The sequence below is a fragment of the Bufo gargarizans genome, chromosome 9 (assembly GCF_014858855.1).
Source record: "Bufo gargarizans isolate SCDJY-AF-19 chromosome 9, ASM1485885v1, whole genome shotgun sequence".
Lineage (NCBI taxonomy): Eukaryota > Metazoa > Chordata > Amphibia > Anura > Bufonidae > Bufo > Bufo gargarizans.
In genome coordinates, this window is record NC_058088.1 from 187580237 (window position 1) to 187600888 (window position 20652).

At 43.4% G+C, this 20652-nt stretch overlaps 1 protein-coding gene across 4 annotated transcripts in view; it reads left to right on the plus strand.

Moving 5' to 3' along the window:
- Nucleotides 1-20652, plus strand: part of LOC122919654 (zinc finger protein 618-like) — a 64095-nt gene that overhangs the window by 17941 nt on the left and 25502 nt on the right. For all 4 annotated transcript variants that reach the window (XM_044268806.1, XM_044268807.1, XM_044268808.1 and 1 more), the window contains exons 3-5: nt 16735-16971; nt 17792-17899; nt 18146-18223. In XM_044268806.1, coding sequence (XP_044124741.1) covers nt 16797-16971; nt 17792-17899; nt 18146-18223 — 361 coding nt within the window. In that variant the 5' untranslated portion in view covers nt 16735-16796. The remainder of the gene's footprint in view (nt 1-16734; nt 16972-17791; nt 17900-18145; nt 18224-20652) is intronic.

Consider the following 20652-nt stretch of genomic DNA (forward strand, 5'->3'; position numbering starts at 1 on the left):
CCAGGGCTAAGTTTGGAGCGTGAGGTGAAGAGTTCATCTATTCTGGTGTCACAGTAAGAAGACCTGATAGGTCAGGATGTTCTGAGGCCACTTCACAAGCCCGTCTTATGTGCAAGGAGAAAGAAACGCAGCCGAGAAATAATTCTTTGGCCAGGTGATTGTAGACTGCTAATAAAGCATCGAAGCATAAAACCACCTAAAAAATACATGACACAGGGTAACTCACTCTGTACCCATTGGTGTTTTTTTTTTTTTATATATTTTTTAGTTTTATTTTTGCAATTTTTGATTGTTGCATGTACGTGCTGATCAATGCTTGAAGTGACAGCCCTGTACGCTGAGCTGCAGTGTTGTCATAGGGACATCGCTTGCATCCACGTTGACGTCAATATACTGTCCGCTCCAATACACAACACTGTGCCAGCCGCTTACAATGGAGGCATTGATGGTGGTTTGGTTCTACACAATGCCAGTGTGGCAAGTCTAAAGCACAAGGATTGTGGGTATAGGGATTAAGGAAGGGAGAAGCTGCAACTTCAGGCCTGGAACGTCAGAGAGACTGTTTTACACAATTCTGAGCATGTCGCTAGAAATTTGGCCTTGCTGGACAACACCTTTAAGTAAGACCTCTGGGGTGTAAATGTTTTTGTATATTAAAGGCTATGGGCACTTTCATGGCAATTTTCTTTTACTCAGTTTGTTGTAAAAATCTGTATTTCATTTAGTCTTTATTAAAAATGTTCAACCATTTCTGAGATGCAGGGGTTAAAAATTAGTCTATCACTTTCTGTTTTCTTTGAATCGTGTTATCTGACGTCTCATGTGTAGCTCTTTGATTTCCTGACCTCATAAATGCTCATTATAGCTCAATTCTTATCAAACTGATCAAATATGGCTTAAATAAGCCTCAGTGTCAGCAGTCAGATGACAGGATTCAAAGAAAACAGAAATCGGCAGCCTGCAAACAGACTGATTTTTTAACCCCTGCATCTCAGAAATGGCTGAACATTTGGAAAAAATGAGAAAAAAAAAAACATATATATATATTATATATATATATATATATATATATATATAATGAGTAAATTGCAATCGTAAAAAATGCCTGTCCTAAGCCTTTAAAGGGGTCAATAACCGCTTGTTGGAAGGTCTCTTGACCTTAAGCTGATTACAGGGCGCCTCTGCTGACGGACCAACTGCTGTGGGGAAACCTGGCGGTAAGGGATCGATTTCCCTGCAGCGCCCCCACAGGGGAGACTAAGCATTACACAGCTCAGTGGGTGGTCTATGTAAGCCAGGTCCTCCAGAGCAGAACTTTTTTAATTTTGTAATCGGGCCGGAGTCGGCCTCGGTGATGGCGGTGAAATCCTGCGCCGGCGTTCTGCTCTGTCAGTGACAACAGGTAGCAGGCTGAGCTGGTGTACATGGATGGCGGTAAAGTGGATGCCGAGGCCTATGCTAAAAATAACGCAGGTATCATTGCTATTAAAATAGCAGCGATGAGCCCGGGGGACGAGCTGACCCACATTTCACTCTGACGGAGATTTAGGTGTTTGACAGGCGGCTGTTTGCACAGCGATTAGGTGGATCCAAGTCAAACAGTAAAAAAAAAGGGCCTTGTCTGCACCGCTCACGGCTTGTTTTACAGATTTTTGCATTAAAGGGGTTTTCCCGAGACCTAGACATATGCCATTCACAGGATAGGGGATAAGGGTCTGATCGGTGGGGTCCTAACAGCAAGGACCCCCACTGATCGCGAGATTGCGGGCCCCATGTAAATGTATCTGAATGGAGCGGCCATAACGCATGTCCACCTCTATCAGACTGCTCAGCTGGTTTACCAGGCACAGCGCCACATCTTTGGTAGTGGTTGCGCCTGGTATTGCACCCTCCGGCTGTAGCACCACCTATAGGCTGTCTTAAAGGGGTTTTCCCATCCGTGCCTCCACGACTCCCATAGAGGTGAATGGGAACTACGGCAATGGCATAGCTTACCGCTCAGCTGTTTCTGTGACCCCTCCCACAGCGCTAATTGTGACACAGCAGGTGGCGGCCATGAGCACCTGAGGAAGCTCCTCCCACTGGCATGATGGGAACAATCATTCACGATTTAATAAATTGGGAGCAAGTTTGCTGGAGTGAATAAATTTGGCAACAACTTTGCGCCTAAGCGTTACTTTATTTGGTAGGGATGATGGGGGAGTAGTACTCGTTTCAGTAAGCAGCCATAGCTCCTACGCTCTGGTCTGTTTTAACTTGTCGGTTTCTGGCCCTTTTTTTTTTTTTTTTTTTTTTTTTTTTTTTTGTACCCTTTGGCTTCCAAAGCTTAAATTCCTATCATTCTTCTTACTGGGAGAACTGGGAGGCGCGATTAAAAGTCATCATCAAAAAAACTAAAAAAATGAATTAAAAAAATTTAGTAATTAAAATGTTTTTCAGTTTAGTTTTATTTTAGTTTTATGCTTATTGTGTTTTAGCTCGTAAACTGGGTCTAGGTCTAGGGGCAGCTCCCCGAACGTTCTTCCATGGTGGTCTTCCACCCTCCACTTCAGTGGTGTCCGAATCTACAACTCCCAGCATGCTCGGGCTGTGGAATATGACACAATCGGCAATGGAGGCTTCAAATAGAGCGTTAACCCAGTACTGACACTTTAAAGTCATGGCTGCTTTCTTCCAGAAACGGCGCCACTCTTGGATATTGGCTGTCTGTGGTACTGCAGCTCAGCCTCATTAAAGTGGTGGTTCCATCTCGAGGGCTCATGCACACGACGGTATGTATTTTACAGAACAGCTGGCCCCTAAACAGTTCTATCCTTGTCTGTAATCCGTCATTTTTTTGTGGAACGGCCATACAGAAATGGAATGCACACGGAGTAAGTTCTTTTTTTTTTTTTTTTTTTTTTTTTTTTATTGCGGACCCATTGAAATGAATGGTTCCGTATACGGTCCGCAAAAAAAATGGAACGGACACGGAAAGAAAATAAGTTTGTGTGCATGAGGCCTAAGTATGCGTAAATGCCTAAGAAGGGCACTGACCCCCACTGGATGGGGGATAGCGGTTAGATCGGTGGTACTCCCACAATCACGAGAATATCGCACTCCTCGCAGTCTCTGTGGGACTCGTGGTCCTAGCGGAGTGCTGCACTCTGCCGTCTTTGGCGGTCTCTTGGCAGTGTGCTCCCCTAAACGGGACACGTGGGACCACCATTCTCTTTATTGGTGGGCATACCAGTGATCGGGTCCCCATAAATCTAAGGGCCCGTGCACACAAACGTATTTTCTTTCCGTGTCTGTTCTGTTTTTGGGGGATTTTTTGCGACCTATATGCGGAACCATTCATTTCAAAGGGACCGCAAAGAAAAAAAACGGAACAGACACGGAAAGAAAATACGTTTGTGTATATGTTGTGTTTAAAAAAAATATATAATTTCTGGGCTGTATGCGGTACCATTTATTTCAATGGGTCCGCAAAAAAAAAAAAAAAAAACAGACACCGAAAATGTGTTCGTGTACGTGTCTGTTCCGTTTTTTTGCAAACCGTATGCAAAACCATTCATTTCAATAGGTCTGCAAAAATAAACGAAGTTACTCGGTGTGCCTGTTTCGCAAAAAAATAGAACATGTCCTATGATTGTCCGCATTACAGACAAGATGACGGTTCTAATAGGGGCTGGCCGTTCCGCAAAATACGGAATGCAAACGTATTTTTTGCGGATCTGTGTTTTGTGGACCGCAAAATACGTACAGTCGTGTGCATGAGCCCTGACCGTTATCCCCGATACTTCCCCCGAATGTCCCTTTTAGAGTGAAGACCGCCGAGATGAGACCTATGGACCGGGGCGGCGCCGTTCCTGGAAGAAAGCGACCATGTTGATCTAATTATTCGCCTCCTTGAGGGTATGTTCACACCTATCTACTAGACTCTCTGAGGAAAGGATTGGGCGTATTAAAGTACAGCTGCCCGAACCTTGTGCCCCAATGTCTGCCGTGGATGGATTGTCGAGAGGGCTTTAATGATGGGGGTTGTTGTTGTAAGCATCTACTGCAGTGCTCCTCCTGTACAGCATGTCCGATGGGGCGGCTTGGATGTTTTTTCCTGGATCCATGCACCAGAATCGGTCATTACAATGTAATTTTTCCAAAAACTGAATTCTGCATATTTTTGGTTTTTTTGTAATAAAATGCAAAAAAAAACCGAACCTGTTGGATGCGGTAGGCCGTCGCAAGCCTTTGGAATAATTTGACTATTTTGTCTCAAACCCGACGCTCGTCTTTTGATATCCAAAATGGATATTCTCTAATGATTTTTTTGCCGGAGATCCCTTTAATATCTGTGAATTTCACGAGTACATTAAACGTGACCTCCATAACTCTAAATTAAGAATTTATGCCGTCCTGAAATTTATGAAATATTTCAACATGAAAGAGGGGCCTGTTCCCCCGGGAAGGGCGTCTAATAAATCACCGCTCTGTGGATTTAATACTCCCGAGTCAGCAAGAGCGGATTTTTTATTTATTTATTTTTTTCCTTCCCCCTTCTTCTGCTTTCAAAAATGAAAAAAATGTAATCCTATAAAATAGCTTAACGGCCATCATCCCACATAGTAGAATTTTTAATTTCTGCTGTTTCTGCCTGGATTTATTTCCAATATTCCTGCTCAGCTTTTCAATTTCCTCCGTTATTAAAATTTAATTCAGCGCATTAGCATTTAAATTAAAAAAAGGTTTTATTTTGTAAGAATCACGGGCGAGGAGGAAAAATTGTAGCAGACCTGTTCTTACATTACACGGACCGGCGATGAGGTTACAGGGCTTGTTCGGTGTAAAATGCAGAATTTTTTTAATTTTAATTTTATTTTTAATTATTTTTTTTGTTACCTTTTGTCTGTCGTCCTTTGAATTTAAATTTAAAGAGAAAAAAATTCTTATTGTTGGGGATGAAAAGAGAAGAAAACAAGAAATAAACTTAATATATATTTTATACTTTAGAAAATACTATATAAAATATGACCAATATAAAATTTAAAAAAATAACAAATAAGAAAATATTATACTATATAAAACATGACAGTTATAACATATTCAAAAAATTACTATATACATATTATACCATATAAAAATATATTAGCATTATAACATAAAAAAATATATATATTACTGTATAAAATATTATACTATATAAAATATATCACCGTTATAACATTTAAAAAATTATAAAATACAAAAAATGCCTGGAGATCTCTTTATTTAGATTTTTTTTTTTTATAAGGGCTCATGCACACAATTTTTTTTTTTTTTTTCGGTGTCCATTTTTTTAAAAAATTTTTTTGCACCTCTTATGTGGAATCATTCACTTCAATGGGTCCTAAGAAATGTGCGTTCCGGTTCCGTATGTCCGCATGGCCGATCCACCAAAAAAGATAGAGCATGTCCTATTCTTGTCCATTTTGCAGACAAGGATAGGCATGTCTACAATGGATCGGCAAACGGATGTAACACAAATGTATGTATTTCGCGGCGGCCACTACAGGGGAAGTGCGGTATTACGTGGCGGCCATTAAGGCTACTTTCACACTGGCGTTTTGAATTCCGTTTGTGAGATCCGTTTCAGGCTCTCACAAACTGTTCAAAACGGATCCGTTCAGAATGCATCAGTTTGGCTCCATTCCGCTCTGGATGCGGACACAAAAAAACGCTGCTTGGATCCGTCCTGACTTACAATGTAAGTCAATGGGGGCGAATCCGTTTTCACTGACACAATATGGTGCAATTGAAAACGGATCCGTCCCCCATTTATTTTCAATGTAAGTCAGGACGGACCCGTTTTGACTTAGACTTTTTTTTAAAAGAATAATGCAAACGGATCCGTTCTGAACGGATACAAGCGTTTGCATTATCGGTGCGGATCCGTCTGTGCAGATACCAGACGGATCCGCACCTAACGCAGGTGTGAAAGTAGCCCGAGATGAACGGTCAGCTGTAATACAAGGGATGGCTTCGGGCTCATAGAGGGGATTCCCAAGTGGGGGACCCTCACCCCGGACAGTGATAGTCTCCATGAGACGTGATCAGTGGGGGTCCCAGCGGTCGGACCCCGAGCAATTCTAGGTGCACCTAGGGACCAGGCCACACCCCTCAGTGCACTGAAACCCATATTTGCATAAAAAGTATATATTTTTTTCCCCCCACTCAGGAATGCCACAGCTAATTTTCACAAGGAAAGCAGCATTTTAATCAGCAGGATCAACCCGACCAGACAGAATTCATATAGGGTTGATCCTGCTAATAGGTGCCTTTTTTAGGACTGTTATTTCAATAATATTCCAAGAGTGTTTTCTTGCCCGTACCCTCTTGAGTCAAATCCTAGTTGGGACGCATGATCGGACAGCAGGGCTACGGAGCTGTTAAGCCAAACTTCCGACGCCTCCTTAAAGGTTTGATGAGGGTTGTAGTTGTGCAACCGCTGAAGGGTCACAGACTGCAAACCGCCACTTTTATGGATAAGCAGGACCAGTAACGAGCGCTTCAGTTCATGCTGCCTCCAGATTGGCTGGGATAGGGCACAAGGGGGGGGAGCATGACAAGTATCCCAGGAGAGCAGCTGCAGGAATCACTGTGGACATGACTCAGAGGGCGTGTCCTTTCTCCTTGTAACTGCCACGGCTTCTAACAGAAGATATGGCTGGTGACGGTTGAAGATTTAAAGGGAACCTGTCACCGGGATTTTGTGTATAGAGCTGAGGACATGGGTTGCTAAATGGCCGCTAGCACATCCGCAATACCCAGTCCCCATAGCTCTGTGTGCTTTTATTGTGGAAAAAAACGATTTGATACATATGCAAATTATCCTGAGATGAGTCCTGTCCCTGACTCATCTCACATACAGGACTCATCTCAGGTTAATTTGCATATGGATCAAATCGTTTTTTTAAAGCAATAAAAGCACACAGAGCTATGGGGACTGGGTATTGCGGATGTGCTAGCGGCCATCTAGCAACCCATGTCCTCAGCTCTATACACAAAATCCCGGTGACAGGTTCCCTTTAAACTGAGCGCGTGCGACCACCTCGGTGAGAAACAAGAAATGAGGAACCAGGTGCTAGGCTGATAAGTGTAGAATTGTTATTTTTTATTTTTTTGCACCACCCCTTTTAAGTGCACCTAATTTCTGGCAATTCCAGAATTTTTATTTTTTTTTTAGTAGGTCGAGCGTTTTTGTGTTCGCAGCACTTCCTGCAGAGTTCGCAAAACCGTCACATCTTATCGTAAGGGCATTTTTCTTCATTTAGTGAATTTTTGTTTCAAATTAGCTTCTTTTTTTTTTTTTTTACCTGAAATCGCGGCCACGCATTTGTTAATTTTTTATTTTTTTTCCAGCCTTTCATGCCGAGTTCTTTCTTATCGTTTCTCCATAGGGTTGTAATAAATATTCATGCTGTGGAAATAATGATATATTCTAATTTAAATTAATTAGGATTATTAAAATGAGCAAAGAGAATAGGCGACCTTTCCACCCCACGCCTCACACCGCGCATATATTATCATCGGGGCACTTGTATAAATTAGCGGACAATGGGGGGGAAGGGGCTTCTAGAAATTACATAGAAATGACACCACCTTTTATGATGCACCTCTTATTGTACTGTTTTATTTATTTATTTTTTATTTATTTTTTATTTTTTGAGGGGTTTACTTTTCAAATCATATTTTGGGGGGAGTTTATATTTGAAATCCAATTTTTTTTGGGGGGAGGTTACATTAGAAATTAAATTTTTTTTTTTTTTTTTGTGAGAGCTACAGTTGCAAGAAAAAGTATGTGAACCCTTTGGAATGATCTGGATTTCTGCACAAATTGGTCATAAAATGTGGATCTGATCTTCATCTAAGTCACAACAATAGACAATCACAGTCGGCTTAACCTAATAACACACAAAGAGTTAATGTTACCATGTTTTTATTGCACACACCATGTAAACATTCACAGTGCAGGTGGAAAAAGTATGTGAACCCTTGGATTTAATAACTGGTTGAACCTCCTTTGGCAGCAATAACTTCACCCAAACGTTTCCTGTAGTTACAGATCAGACGGGCACAACGGTCAGGAGTAATTCTTGACTATTCCTCTTTACAGAACGGTTTCAGTTCAGCAATATTCTTGGGATGTCTGGTGGGAATCGCTTTCTTGAGGTCCTGCCACAGCATCTCCATCGGGTTGAGGTCAGGACGCTGACTGGGCCACTCCAGAAGGCGGATTCTCTTCTTCTGTTTAAGCCATTCTGTTGTTGATTTACTTCTATGCTTTGGGTCGTTGTCCTGTTGCAGCACCCATCTTCTGTTGAGCTTCAGCTGGTGGACAGATGGCCTTAAGTTCTGTGCAAAATGTCTTGATAAACTTGGGAATTAATTTTTTCCTTCGATGATAGCAATCCGTCCAGGCCCTGACGCAGCAAAGCAGCCCCAAACCATGATGCCCCCACCACCATACTTCACAGTTGGGATGAGGTTTTGATGTTGGTGTGCTGTGCCTCTTTTTTTTCTCCACACATAGTGTTGTGTGTTTCTTCCAAACAACTCGGCTTTGGTGTCATCTGTCCACAGAATATTTTGCCAGTACTGCTGTGGAACATCCAGGTGCTCTTGTGCAAACTGTAAACGTGCAGCAATGTTTTTTGGACAGCAGTGGCTTCCTCTGTGGTATCCTCCCATGAAATCCATTCTTGTTTAGTGTTTTACGTATCGTAGATTCGCTAACAGGGATGTTAGCATATGCCAGAGACGTTTGTAAGTCTTTAGCTGACACTCTAGGATTCTTCTTCACCTCATTGAGCAGTCTGCGCTGTGCTCTTGCAGTCATCTTTACAGGACGGCCACTCCTAGGGAGAGTAGCAGCAGTGCTGAACTTTCTCCATTTATAGACAGTTTGTCTTACCGTGGACTGATGGACAGCAAGGCTTTTGGAGATACTTTTATAACCCTTTCCAGCTTTATGCAAGTCAACAATTCTTAATCGTAGGTCTTCTGAGAGCTCTTTTGTGCGAGGCATCATTCACATCAGGCAATGCTTCTTGTGAAAAGCAAACCCAGAACTGGTGTGTGTTTTTATAGGGCAGCTGTAACCAACACCTCCGAATCTCATCTCATTGATTGGACTCCAGTTGGCTGACACCTCACTCCAATTAGCTCTTGGAGATGTCATTAGTCTAGGGGTTCACATACTTTCTCCACCTGCACTGTGAATGTTTACATGGTGTGTTCAATAAAAACATGGCAACATTTAATTCTTTGTGTGCTATTAGGTTAAGCAGATTGTGATTGTCTATTGTTGTGACTTAGATGAAGATTAGATCACATTTTATGACCAATTTGTGCAGAAATCCATATCATTCCAAGGGTTCACATACTTTTTCTTGCAACTGTATATTTAGGGCCCAATCGCACAACTTTTTTTTTTTTTTTTTGGTGCTGTTTTTCATGCATTTTCCACATCAAAACACCTTTAAAAAAGCCTCCCGTTCATTTCAGTGGGAGGCGGAACTTGCTTTTTATTTCTACGCTGGAAAAAAACAAGAGGCAGTCTCTATCTTGGAGCTCTGATTCTCCCATTAAACCGAATGGGAAGCTGACAAAAACAGCATCAAAAATATCAATGCTGATATTTCAATTTATTATTATTATTTTTTTTTTTTAAGCACGTTTTCTAAATTTGTCATGGGACATTATAGGGTGTATTAGGGAGACCTCAGGGGTGGGTTACAGCGCAGGGTACACCCACCATCAGGGTGTTTCCCTGTAATAAGGGGTAGTGAGGCTTTTATTAGGGACAGAACCCCCCCCCCTTTGTCTGGACCATTATTTTTTTTATTATTGTTTGTGAGGGCCCACACTTGTAATCTCTATGATTGTTTTTATATAGCCCTCTGTGCTTCATTCTTTCAACATACCCTTAGTAATCAGATTTTTATTTTATTTTTCTATGGGGGGGTTGTATTAGAGTTTTTTTGGGGTATTGGATCTCAGAAATTAGATTTTTTTGGGGGGTGGGGTTATATTAGAAATTAGATTATTATTATTTTTTTTGGGGGGTGGGCTTATATTAGAAAATTATAATATATATATATATATATATATATATATATATATATATAATATTTTTTTTTTTTTTTTTTGGGGCGGTGGGGTTATATTAGAAATCAGATTTATTTATTTTATTTTAGGGAGTTGGGTTATACTAGACCAGTGGGGATTTACCCCGCGCTACTCCTGGTCCACACGCCGCCGCTGCTTCTCCCTGTACATGGATGAAAACATCCAGTGTTTGGTGGGGAGGGGCAGCCAATGGCAGGTGGGCACAGGGACTAACCTCCCTAGCGTCACCAGTGGTGCTAGGGGGGCTCGTCCCCATCCCTGCCTGCCATTGGCTGCTCCCCCTCTCCCCGACACCGGATGTTTTCATCCGCACACGGGGAGAAGCAACAGCAGCGGTGCGTGGACCAGGAGCAGAGCGGGGTAAGTATATTCCCTGTGTGGGGCCGGGCATATGGGGGCAGTTTTTAAAATTAGATAACCCTTTTAATGATGAATAAAGGTAAATTAAAACGATAAATTACAATTTAAATGGGTCATCCCACCGCACTCCGGGGTCCCCACTGGTCTCTGCTTCCTGGATAGTCCTTTTTTTTTTTTTTTTTTTTTTTTTTTTATTAGAACAAATTCTCAATTAGACCTGCTGCACGGCTGTCATATTTTCCATGTCCTACTTTACATTTGAGTAAACTGCCCCTAGCTCGTCTATAACCAAGAAAAAAAAATGAACCTGATATTTTCTTTGCAATTTTTTTTGTATGATTTGCATACTATTTTCCTAACCACAATTTTTTTTTTTTTCTCTCGGCTCATGCAAAATATTTCATACAAATTTCCCTGCTGCTCACTGATGCAGTCAAAGCTTATTTTTTTTTTTGTTAACATTTTAACATTTTGCCTTTGACGTGTTTTGTAATTTATAGAAATGGAAAAAAAAAAATTAAATTGACAGAAATATACATCAGTGGAAAATTCCCCCTGGCTCTTGAAATTTTTCCACTAGAAATCTTTGGCTGCGGTCTAAACCGTGTCTGAATGTTCTATTGTGTAAGGGATAATGACTGGACTCCCAGAGCAAATGTCACCTCGAGACTGGATATAGAAATCTAGATACCAGCACTAACACACTTTTTTTTTTGTTTTTAAGCAGCTTATAGCGATATTGTATAGATGAGATTATTTCCCGCACCAGTGATTGTACCCTACACCTTTAAGGAGTTGTCTTCTGTGGACACTCCATTTTGTTAGAAGGTTTTCCCAAAAATAAGCCGATCACAGGGACCTCCACTGATCTGGGGGGAATCGGCACCAGTGTTCATCTTCCCTGCAGCGCCTCCACAGGGAAAATGAAGCATTACACATGTCTGGACCTCCAGACTTGAAACATAGTCTTTGCACCCTCTGTCCACTCCTCTAACCCAGTTGCAGCAACCATTACCCATAAAACCAGTAACACATCTCACATGAATGATGATCCTCTCTACAAATGCTGATCTTGTTTCCGGTGCGTTGGGGTCGGAAGGGTCATAATCACAGACGTTGCCGCTTATTGAACGTAAAGGGGGTGTCTCACCTCGAACATTGGAGGCATATCGCTAGGGACCCATGCCTATTGCGAGAACGAACCCACGTGCGGAGCTGCCCACTATTTATTTGTATGGGAGCACCGAAAAAAAACTGAGCGCTGAGCTTGGCTATTTTTGGGAGGGCCATAGACTTGAATGGAGAGGACACCACTGCTGGTGCTTGGCTTTTTTTGGCGCTCCTATAGAAATGAATGGATGGCGGCTGCACATGCGCTGTGCCTCCTCGTTCTCTTTGGGAGTTTCTTTCTAGAACAGGAATGCTCAACCTGCAAAACTACAACCCCCAACATGCCCTGATAGCTGTAGACTGTCCAGGCATGAGGGAAGTTGTAGTTTTGCGACAGCTGGAGGGCCACAGGTTGGGCATCCCTGTTCTAGAGATAGGTTTGGGTTCCACCTCTGGCACTGGTGGCGCATACTAGCGATATGCCACCAATGTTCAAGGTGAGACAATCTCTTTAAAGTGGTTGTCCACTCCTTGACTATTGATGATGTATCCTCAGGACAGGTCATTAGCATCTGATCGGTGGGGGTCCGACACCCTTCCCGCTGCTGATCACTTGTGGGGAGCAGCTCTGCAATTACAAGATCCGTCCACTACATGGAGCTGTGCGGATCCAGAGCAACTGTGAAGCAGCTGATCGGCGGATATGTCAGACCCCCATCAATCAGATATTGATGGCCTATCCCAGTGATGGCGAACCTTTTAGAGACCAAGTGCCCAAACTGCAACCAAAAACCCACTTAATTATCGCAAAGTGCCAACCTCGGCAATTTTACCTGAATACAATATAGTCTATCTTCCATGTACTTTATCATTTAGCTATAATAGTCTGCCTACAGTCAGTCCGCTGCCTGTGCCGTTCATAGTGCGCCCTGAGCTGATTAATGGAAGGAAAAGTCTAAGGCATATTGGTACGCCGTATACTTTTTCCAGGGTGCGGGGGCCCACAGAGAGGGCTCTGAGTGCCACCTCTGGCACCCGTGCCATAGGTTCGCCACCACTGGCCTATCCTGAGGAGCGGACAATTCCTTTAAATCATATTGTAGCACCCAAATTGCCACAAGCGTTCTACAAAAATATGCAATGACCAAAAAATGACACAAAAACTTCACGAGTGAAGCTATAGATTGACCCACTCCTCTAGAAGACCATTATTTCCTGTAGTATTGGGTGGTGGTCTCCAAGAGGTTTCTTTGTACTGTTTTGGTACAGACCCCCGGGCCTAGTAATTATGCGATATAGGAACTTGCCTGGGTGTATGTACTAATGCGTCCTGCCATAGAGAGCCAAACTACAGAAAACACGACTTCGTCTTAATACCAGATCCTTGGTCGTTGGACAAGACCAACCTATAGAGGTTTTAATGCAACTCCCGCTGATACTTCAGCAATTAAATGCGAACCACATGAGGTCAGACTCATCAAATGGTGAGCTGGTTACCAGCGCCGGGGATCTCAAATACTACATTGTGCACCTAGGGCACAGGAGGCCAGACTCATACCCATCTCTGGTTGGGCCTGGTGGTTTGTTAGCATAAAATAGTTTGGGCCTACACAGGTAGGCTGTTGTGCATACCTGCTTCAGTTGATGTGCTGTTTATGGGTGGCCTGTCATCTTGATTCATTCTTCTCCTCAAATATGGTTCCCATAATGCAGCCTACATTTCCCATCATGCATCTGGCTTTGCAGAGATAGAGGAGGCGGAGTCTAATAGGACTTCATCAGTGATGTAGAACTGTTGTCCCCCAACTCTCGTTGCAGAGTTTCAGTGTTTTCCTATCAGAGCTGTGGAGTCAAAGCTAATATTGTGTGGAGTCTGAGTCAGTAGAAATGTACCGACTCCAGCTTAAAAAATATCTGTTAGTAATATTGTGTCATTTATGAACGTTCATTTAAATTTAGATCTTGTTAATCATAAATATATTTTGTTCTATTAATCTAAGGCCCTTATTTATCAAAATCAGCAGGTTGTTCTAGTGATGATAGATAATCAGTTCTCACCTCTCCTGTCCTCCCTTCTGTCCTTTTACTATACACCGTGATAAGCAGGGTGTTCTAGTGATGATAGATAATCAGTTCTCACCTCATGTCCTTATACTATACACAGTAATATACAGGGTGTTCTAGTGGTAATAGATGATCATTTCTCGCCTCTCCTGTGTTCTTCTATGTCCTTTACCCACCCTGCATATCACTGTGTATAGTATAAAGGACAGAGAAGAACACAGGAGAGGCGAGAACTGATCATCTATTACCACTAGAACACCCTGTATATCACTGTGTATAGTATAAGGACAGGAGAGAACACAGGAGAGGTGAGAACTGATTACCCACCCTGCATATCACTGTGTATAGTATAATCAGTTCTCACCTCTCCTGTGTTCTCTCCTGTCCTTATACTATACACAGTGATATGCAGGGTGGTCTAAGGGTGATAGATAACCAGTTCTTACCTCTCCTGTCCTTATACTATACACAGTGATATACAGGGTGTTCTAGTGGTGATAGATAATCAGTTCTCACCTCTCCCGTGTTCTCTCCTGTCCTTATACTATACACAGTGATATACAGGGTGTTCTAGTGGTGATAGATAATCAGTTCTCACCTCTCCTGTTTTCTCTCCTGTCCTTATACTATACACAGTGATATGCAGGGTGTTCTAGTGGTGATAGATAATCAGTTCTCACCTCTCCTGTTTTCTCTCCTGTCCTTATACTATACACAGTGATATACAGGGTGTTCTAGTGGTGATAGATAATCAGTTCTCACCTCTCCTGTTTTCTCTCCTGTCCTTATACTATACACAGTGATATGCAGGGTGTTCTAGTGATGATAGATAATCAGTTCTCACCTCTCCTGTTTTCTCTCATGTCCTTATACTATACACAGTGATATACAGGGTGTTCTAGTGGTGATAGATAATCAGTTCTCACCTCTCCTGTTTTCTCTCCTGTCCTTATACTATACACAGTGATATGCAGGGTGTTCTAGTGGTGATAGATAATCAGTTCTCACCTCTCCTGTTTTCTCTCATGTCCTTATACTATACACAGTGATATGCAGGGTGTTCTAGTGGTGATAGATAATCAGTTCTCACCTCTCCTGTTTTCTCTCCTGTCCTTATACTATACACAGTGATATGCAGGGTGTTCTAGTGGTGATAGATAATCAGTTCTCACCTCTCCTGTTTTCTCTTCTGTCCTTATACTATACACAGTGATATGCAGGGTGTTCTAGTGGTGATAGATAATCAGTTCTCACTTCTCCTGTTTTCTCTCATGTCCTTATACTATACACAGTGATATGCAGGGTGTTCTAGTGGTGATAGATAATCAGTTCTCACTTCTCCTGTTTTCTCTCCTGTCCTTATACTATACACAGTGATATGCAGGGTGGTCTAAGGGTGATAGATAACCAGTTCTCACCTCTCCTGTCCTTATACTATACACAGTGATATACAGGGTGTTCTAGTGGTGATAGATAATCAGTTCTCACCTCTCCCGTGTTCTCTCCTGTCCTTATACTATACACAGTGATATACAGGGTGTTCTAGTGGTGATAGATAATCAGTTCTCACCTCTCCTGTTTTCTCTCCTGTCCTTATACTATACACAGTGATATGCAGGGTGTTCTAGTGGTGATAGATAATCAGTTCTCACCTCTCCTGTTTTCTCTCATGTCCTTATACTATACACAGTGATATGCAGGGTGTTCTAGTGGTGATAGATAATCAGTTCTCACTTCTCCTGTTTTCTCTCATGTCCTTATACTATACACAGTGATATGCAGGGTGTTCTAGTGGTGATAGATAATCAGTTCTCACCTCTCCTGTGTTCTCCCCTGTCCTTTATCCTATATACAGTGATATACAGGGTGTTCTAGTGGTGATAGATCAGTCCTCAGCTCTCCCGTGTTCTCTCATGTCCTTATACTATAAACCAGGGATGCTCAATATGCGGCCCTCCAGCTGTTGTAAAACTACCTGTTCATACCTACCTGCTGTCGGCAGATCTGGTCCTGCGCATTGGCTCTCATGTATCTGTCTGCGGCCTGTTTACTTCCTCTCCGCCATGGGCATGATCATCTGCTCTGCTGCAGCCAATGAGTGGTGTTCACGAGAAACACATCCACACTGAAACCACTCATTGGCTGCAGCGGAGCACATGATCATGCCCATGGCGGAGAGGAAGTAAACGAGCCGCAGACAGATACGTGGGAGCCAGTGCGCAGGACCAGAGCTGCCGACAGCAGGAATCTATGAATCTTCCCATAATTTGGCCTACCGACTCCACAGCCCTGATTCCGACGTGATACAGCTCCCTGTGAGAGGTAAATGCGGACAAAAATAAAATGAAAATGAAAAAAATGAAATAACTTTTTTATTTTATTTATTTTTTACATTTGTTTTGCCGCTCATGTGTGAAAACTTAATTCCAAAATTAAAAATAAAATGAAATAATTTAATTTTTCTCTCTTGCATGGGTGATTTGTGAGAAAATTAAAATAGCTTTTTCTTATTTAATTTTCGTTACCTAAACTGGTATTTTATGGTCACATTTTTATTTTATTTTTAAATTTGAAATGCGAAATGTATAAATGAAAGGCAGTGTGACAAGATTACATTTCTTCTCCCTGAAGGCGGTTTCAGTGCCAAAATGAAAATGAACAGCGCCACCTGCTGCTGATTTACTTTTTACACTTTTCATTTTCAATCTGTCCAATATTCGCCGTCCTGCTACAGTTTTACTTCAGATTACAGCACAAAAACAATTCGTACAGGACATTAAAGGGATAGCACGGGATTAGAAAAACATGGCTGCTGTATTCCTAAAACAGTGCCACACCTACCCACAGGTAGTGTCTGGTATTGCAGCTTAGCCACATTCACTTCAATGACGTGGAGCTGCAATACCAGTCACGGCCCATGGACAGGTGCGGCTACAAGAAGGCAGCCATGTTTTTCTAATCTTGTACTACCCCTTGAGGGGTTCACCCCAGTAAGTAGTGTTTTGGGCATAGTACTTTTTATGCTTAATCCCAAACCTCCGCTGTGTTTTATAGGGAGAGCGCAGTCCAGGGGGAGAGCGAGACACTTAGTTAATTCATTCCAAAGAGTGTGGACAATGAGTGCGCAAGATGTGACTGTCAAGACAGAAAAAACGGAAGAGGTCCTCCAGCCTGTGCTGTGGAAACAGAAGGCCAAAAATTCTGCCAAAAACAAAATGGAAGATGGCGCCGAGGAGGTGCCGGCTGAAATCTGCGTGGTTATCGGAGAAAACCGCAATCAGCAGAATATCGGTGAGTGGCTGACCGCCTATGGCTTGTCCATGTATGACATGGCGTGACGTGCACCGCCCTAATGTTTTTATAGAGTAAGCGGCCAGTATGTTGGGTCCTTGTTGCCCCCAATGGCAGGGGTCGTCTCCAGGGCCAGCTTTACGCCTAGTCTTATATATTTAGGCTACAGGCACACAGTAAAAAAAACGACTCGCTGTCAGTTTTTCATGACCGTTTTTTAACCATTTGTGCATCCGTTTTCTGTCCATCATGGCCATTAAAAATTGATGAATTTCAGTGGCTTTTTAATAAAATCCCAACCCTGCAGTATACGTCATGTCCCCCAGAGCGGCCCCCAGCGGTAATAATGTCCCCCCATAGACAGGCCCCCGGCGGTAATAATGTCCCCCCATAGAGGCCCCTCAGCAGTAATAATGTCCCTCATAGTGGCCCCCCAGCAGTAATAATGTCCCCCATGGTGGCCCCCAGCGGTAATAATGTCCCCCCATAGAGGCCCCTCAGCGGTAATAATTTCCCCCCATAGACAGGCCCCTCAGCGGTAATAATGTCCCTCATAGAGGCCCCTCAGCAGTAATAATGTCCCCCCATAGAGGCCCCTCAGCAGTAATAATGTCCCTCATAGTGGCCCCTCAGCAGTAATAATGTCCCTCATAGTGGCCCCATGGCGGGTGTCAGTACATAAACTGCCGTTGTGCGACCATTTATGACGTTTGCGTTCGTGTAGTCTTAGACCTCTCTCCCAATTTCATGGCTGAGCGGGGGCAGGGAATTGACACTCGGACTGACCACATTTCTGTCTCTTTGCTTGTCCTCCGTCCAGGTGGAGACTCTCCGGACAGACACACAGCAGCCATGAGCAGGGAAACGTCTTGGAGCGGGGGCAGCCGTCCACGGAACATCCCTCCAAGAATCAGCACATCTTCTCCAGGTGAGCAGCAGAAAACGCCGCCATGTTGGTTGTCACATCAGCATGCCGTGGAGACTGTTCAGCAGGTGCAATATTGCCGCTATAGGGGGTGATCTCCAGCCGCAAGCTGTCAGAGCCTGCTGGGAGTTGTAGTTATTTAAGTCAGAGGTTGGTAGTTACTGCTGCGGAGATGCAATTTCTGGCAGCTTTTTCGCCTTCGCTTATGTCGCGCCGACCTTTACTCGTCTTTTGCTTTCTGTTTCCCAGGGTCTTACGAATGTGGAATTTGTCGGAAAAAGTACACGTATTACAACTGCTTCCAGACTCACGTCCGAGCGCACATAGGTAAACACGTCCTCCTTCTCTGTACCTGCCTGCTTCAGTCTGATCACATAAAAGGGCGCTCGCCTGCGCGACTGCGGATAGAGGCCCTCGGAAAAATAGGAACTTCGTCTGATACCCATCGTACAGGGCACTCGTCACAAAGGTTTCAGATTCAGGGTCTTATACCCTAGACTAGGAATGAACGAATCGACTTTGGATGAAACATCCGAAGTCGATTCGCATAATACTTCGTTCCTATACTGTACAGAGCGAGCGCTCCGTGCAGTATTAGAATGTATTGGCTCCGATGAGCCGGAGTTATTACTTCACGAAGTCTAATAACTTCAGAAATAAATTTCTACTGTAAAAAACTTTTCCCGAACTCTGGTTCGGTTCCAAGTATTACCTTATAGGTGCGTATCGAGAACGGATCCCCGCAAGTGAATGACGGCGCACTGCGCATGCGCAGCCGCTCTTAATTCGTTTTCTATGGGGCAGGCGAAAATAGCCATGCGTTGGCTCGGCTATTTCCGTCGGCCCCATAGAAATTATGGGAGCGGGGGCCGCGCATGTGCGGTACGCTCCCATTCACTTCTATGGGGAGCCGGCTTGGTGGTGGCCGGATTGGAGTCCTCCAGCCACCACCTTGCGAGGCTCCGTTCTCGATATAGGTGTGGGTCCCACCGCTATAAGACAATGGGGGCATATCCTATCCATTGACGACACGTTCTTCAGTCACCTGGCCTAGCAGCAGCTCGGCCCCATTGAAGTGAATGGAGCTGAGCTGCAATACCAAGCACAACCACTATACAATGTACGGCGCTGTGTTTGGTGAGCAGAGAGAAGGCCGTGGCGCTCACAGGAACGCCGATGCTGATCGGTGGGAGTCCCGGTTGTCGGACCCCCACCAATCAGATACTGATGACCGATCCTGAGGATAGGTCATCAATTTTAAAGTCTTGGAAAACCCTTTTAATGTCTTATCTTGTGGGAATACCCCAAGTCTCGCAGACCTAGCCCGTCCACGTATGTGTATGACCACCAGCAGAGGTGGCTGTGGGGGAAATGAACGGCTGGCTGCATCTTCCGGCATAGTAAACAGCGCCATCCATCGCTCAGATGGGGCCGCGCCGCGTCCTTGCTGTGTTTTTGAAGGCGCGCAGTACACAGTGATTAAAATGTGTAATTAAATCCTATCTCCCCATAATGAGATAAAAGCCTGAGAAAACGAATGGGTTGTGGGAGATATTGTAATTAGAGGAGCGGATCCGGCCCGAGAATTCATCAGGATGAGAGGGAGACGCTTTATTGGAATCTCTTAGATTATTAATGGACCTCGCTACATCAAAAAGATTATCTTCAAACCCCGCTAATATATCGCTTAAAGATGAAGAACTGAGCAGCTTCTTAACCACTTCACGCCCAGCGCCGTACATGTACGGCGCGCTGATCGGGCGGGTGCAGGGGTCCGGCAGTCACTGATAGCTGGACCCCTGCTGTATGCCGGCGCATTAACCCCTGCACAGCTGCGGTCAGCGCTGACCGCGGCACGTGCGATGTCCGTGCAGGGAGGAAGCAGCCATTGGGTCTCTGCACTGCTGTGACGGGGACCCGATGGCAGGGAAGGCAGGCTGATGCCTTCCGGGAGAGCCTGTGAGATCCAGCGAGATCCAGCCCCCCTGTATTACAGTGTGTAATACACTTACAGCCAATGCATGACAATACAGAAGTATTGTCATGCATTGTAAAGGGGATCAGACCCCCAAAAGTTGAAGTCCCATACTGGAACAAAAAAGTAAAGTGAAAAAAAAGTTAAAAAATAAAGTTTTACAAAAAGATTTAAAGTTTCAAGTAAAAAAATTAAAAGCGTCCTTTTCCCAAAATAAAGTTAAAGAAAATTAGGGAAAAAAATAAAAGTAGACATATTGGGTATCGCCGCGTCTGTATCGATCTGCTGTATAAAAATATTACATGACCTAACCCCTCTGGTGAACACCGAAATAAAAAATAAAAAAAACGCCACTAAAACCCCCCCATTTTTTGTCACCTTACATATTACTAAAAGTGCAACAGCACAAGCGATTAAAAAGGGGTATGCCCCCCAAAATAGTACCAATCTAACCGTCACCTCATCCCGCAAAAAATGAGCCCCTACCTAAGACAATAGCCTAAAAAATAAAAAAAACTACGGCTCTCAGACTATGGAGACACTAAAACATCATTTTTTTTGTTTCAAAAATGATATTATTGTGTTAAATGTAAAAAAAAAAGTACACATAGTCGGTATCGCCGCGTTCGTAACAGCCTGGTCTAAAAAAAAAATACCACATGACCTAAACCCTCAGGTGAACATTGTAAAAAGATCAAATAAAAACGGTGTTAAAAAAGCAATTTTTTGTCACCTTACGTCACAAAAAGTGTAATAGCAAGCGATGAAAAAGTCATATGCA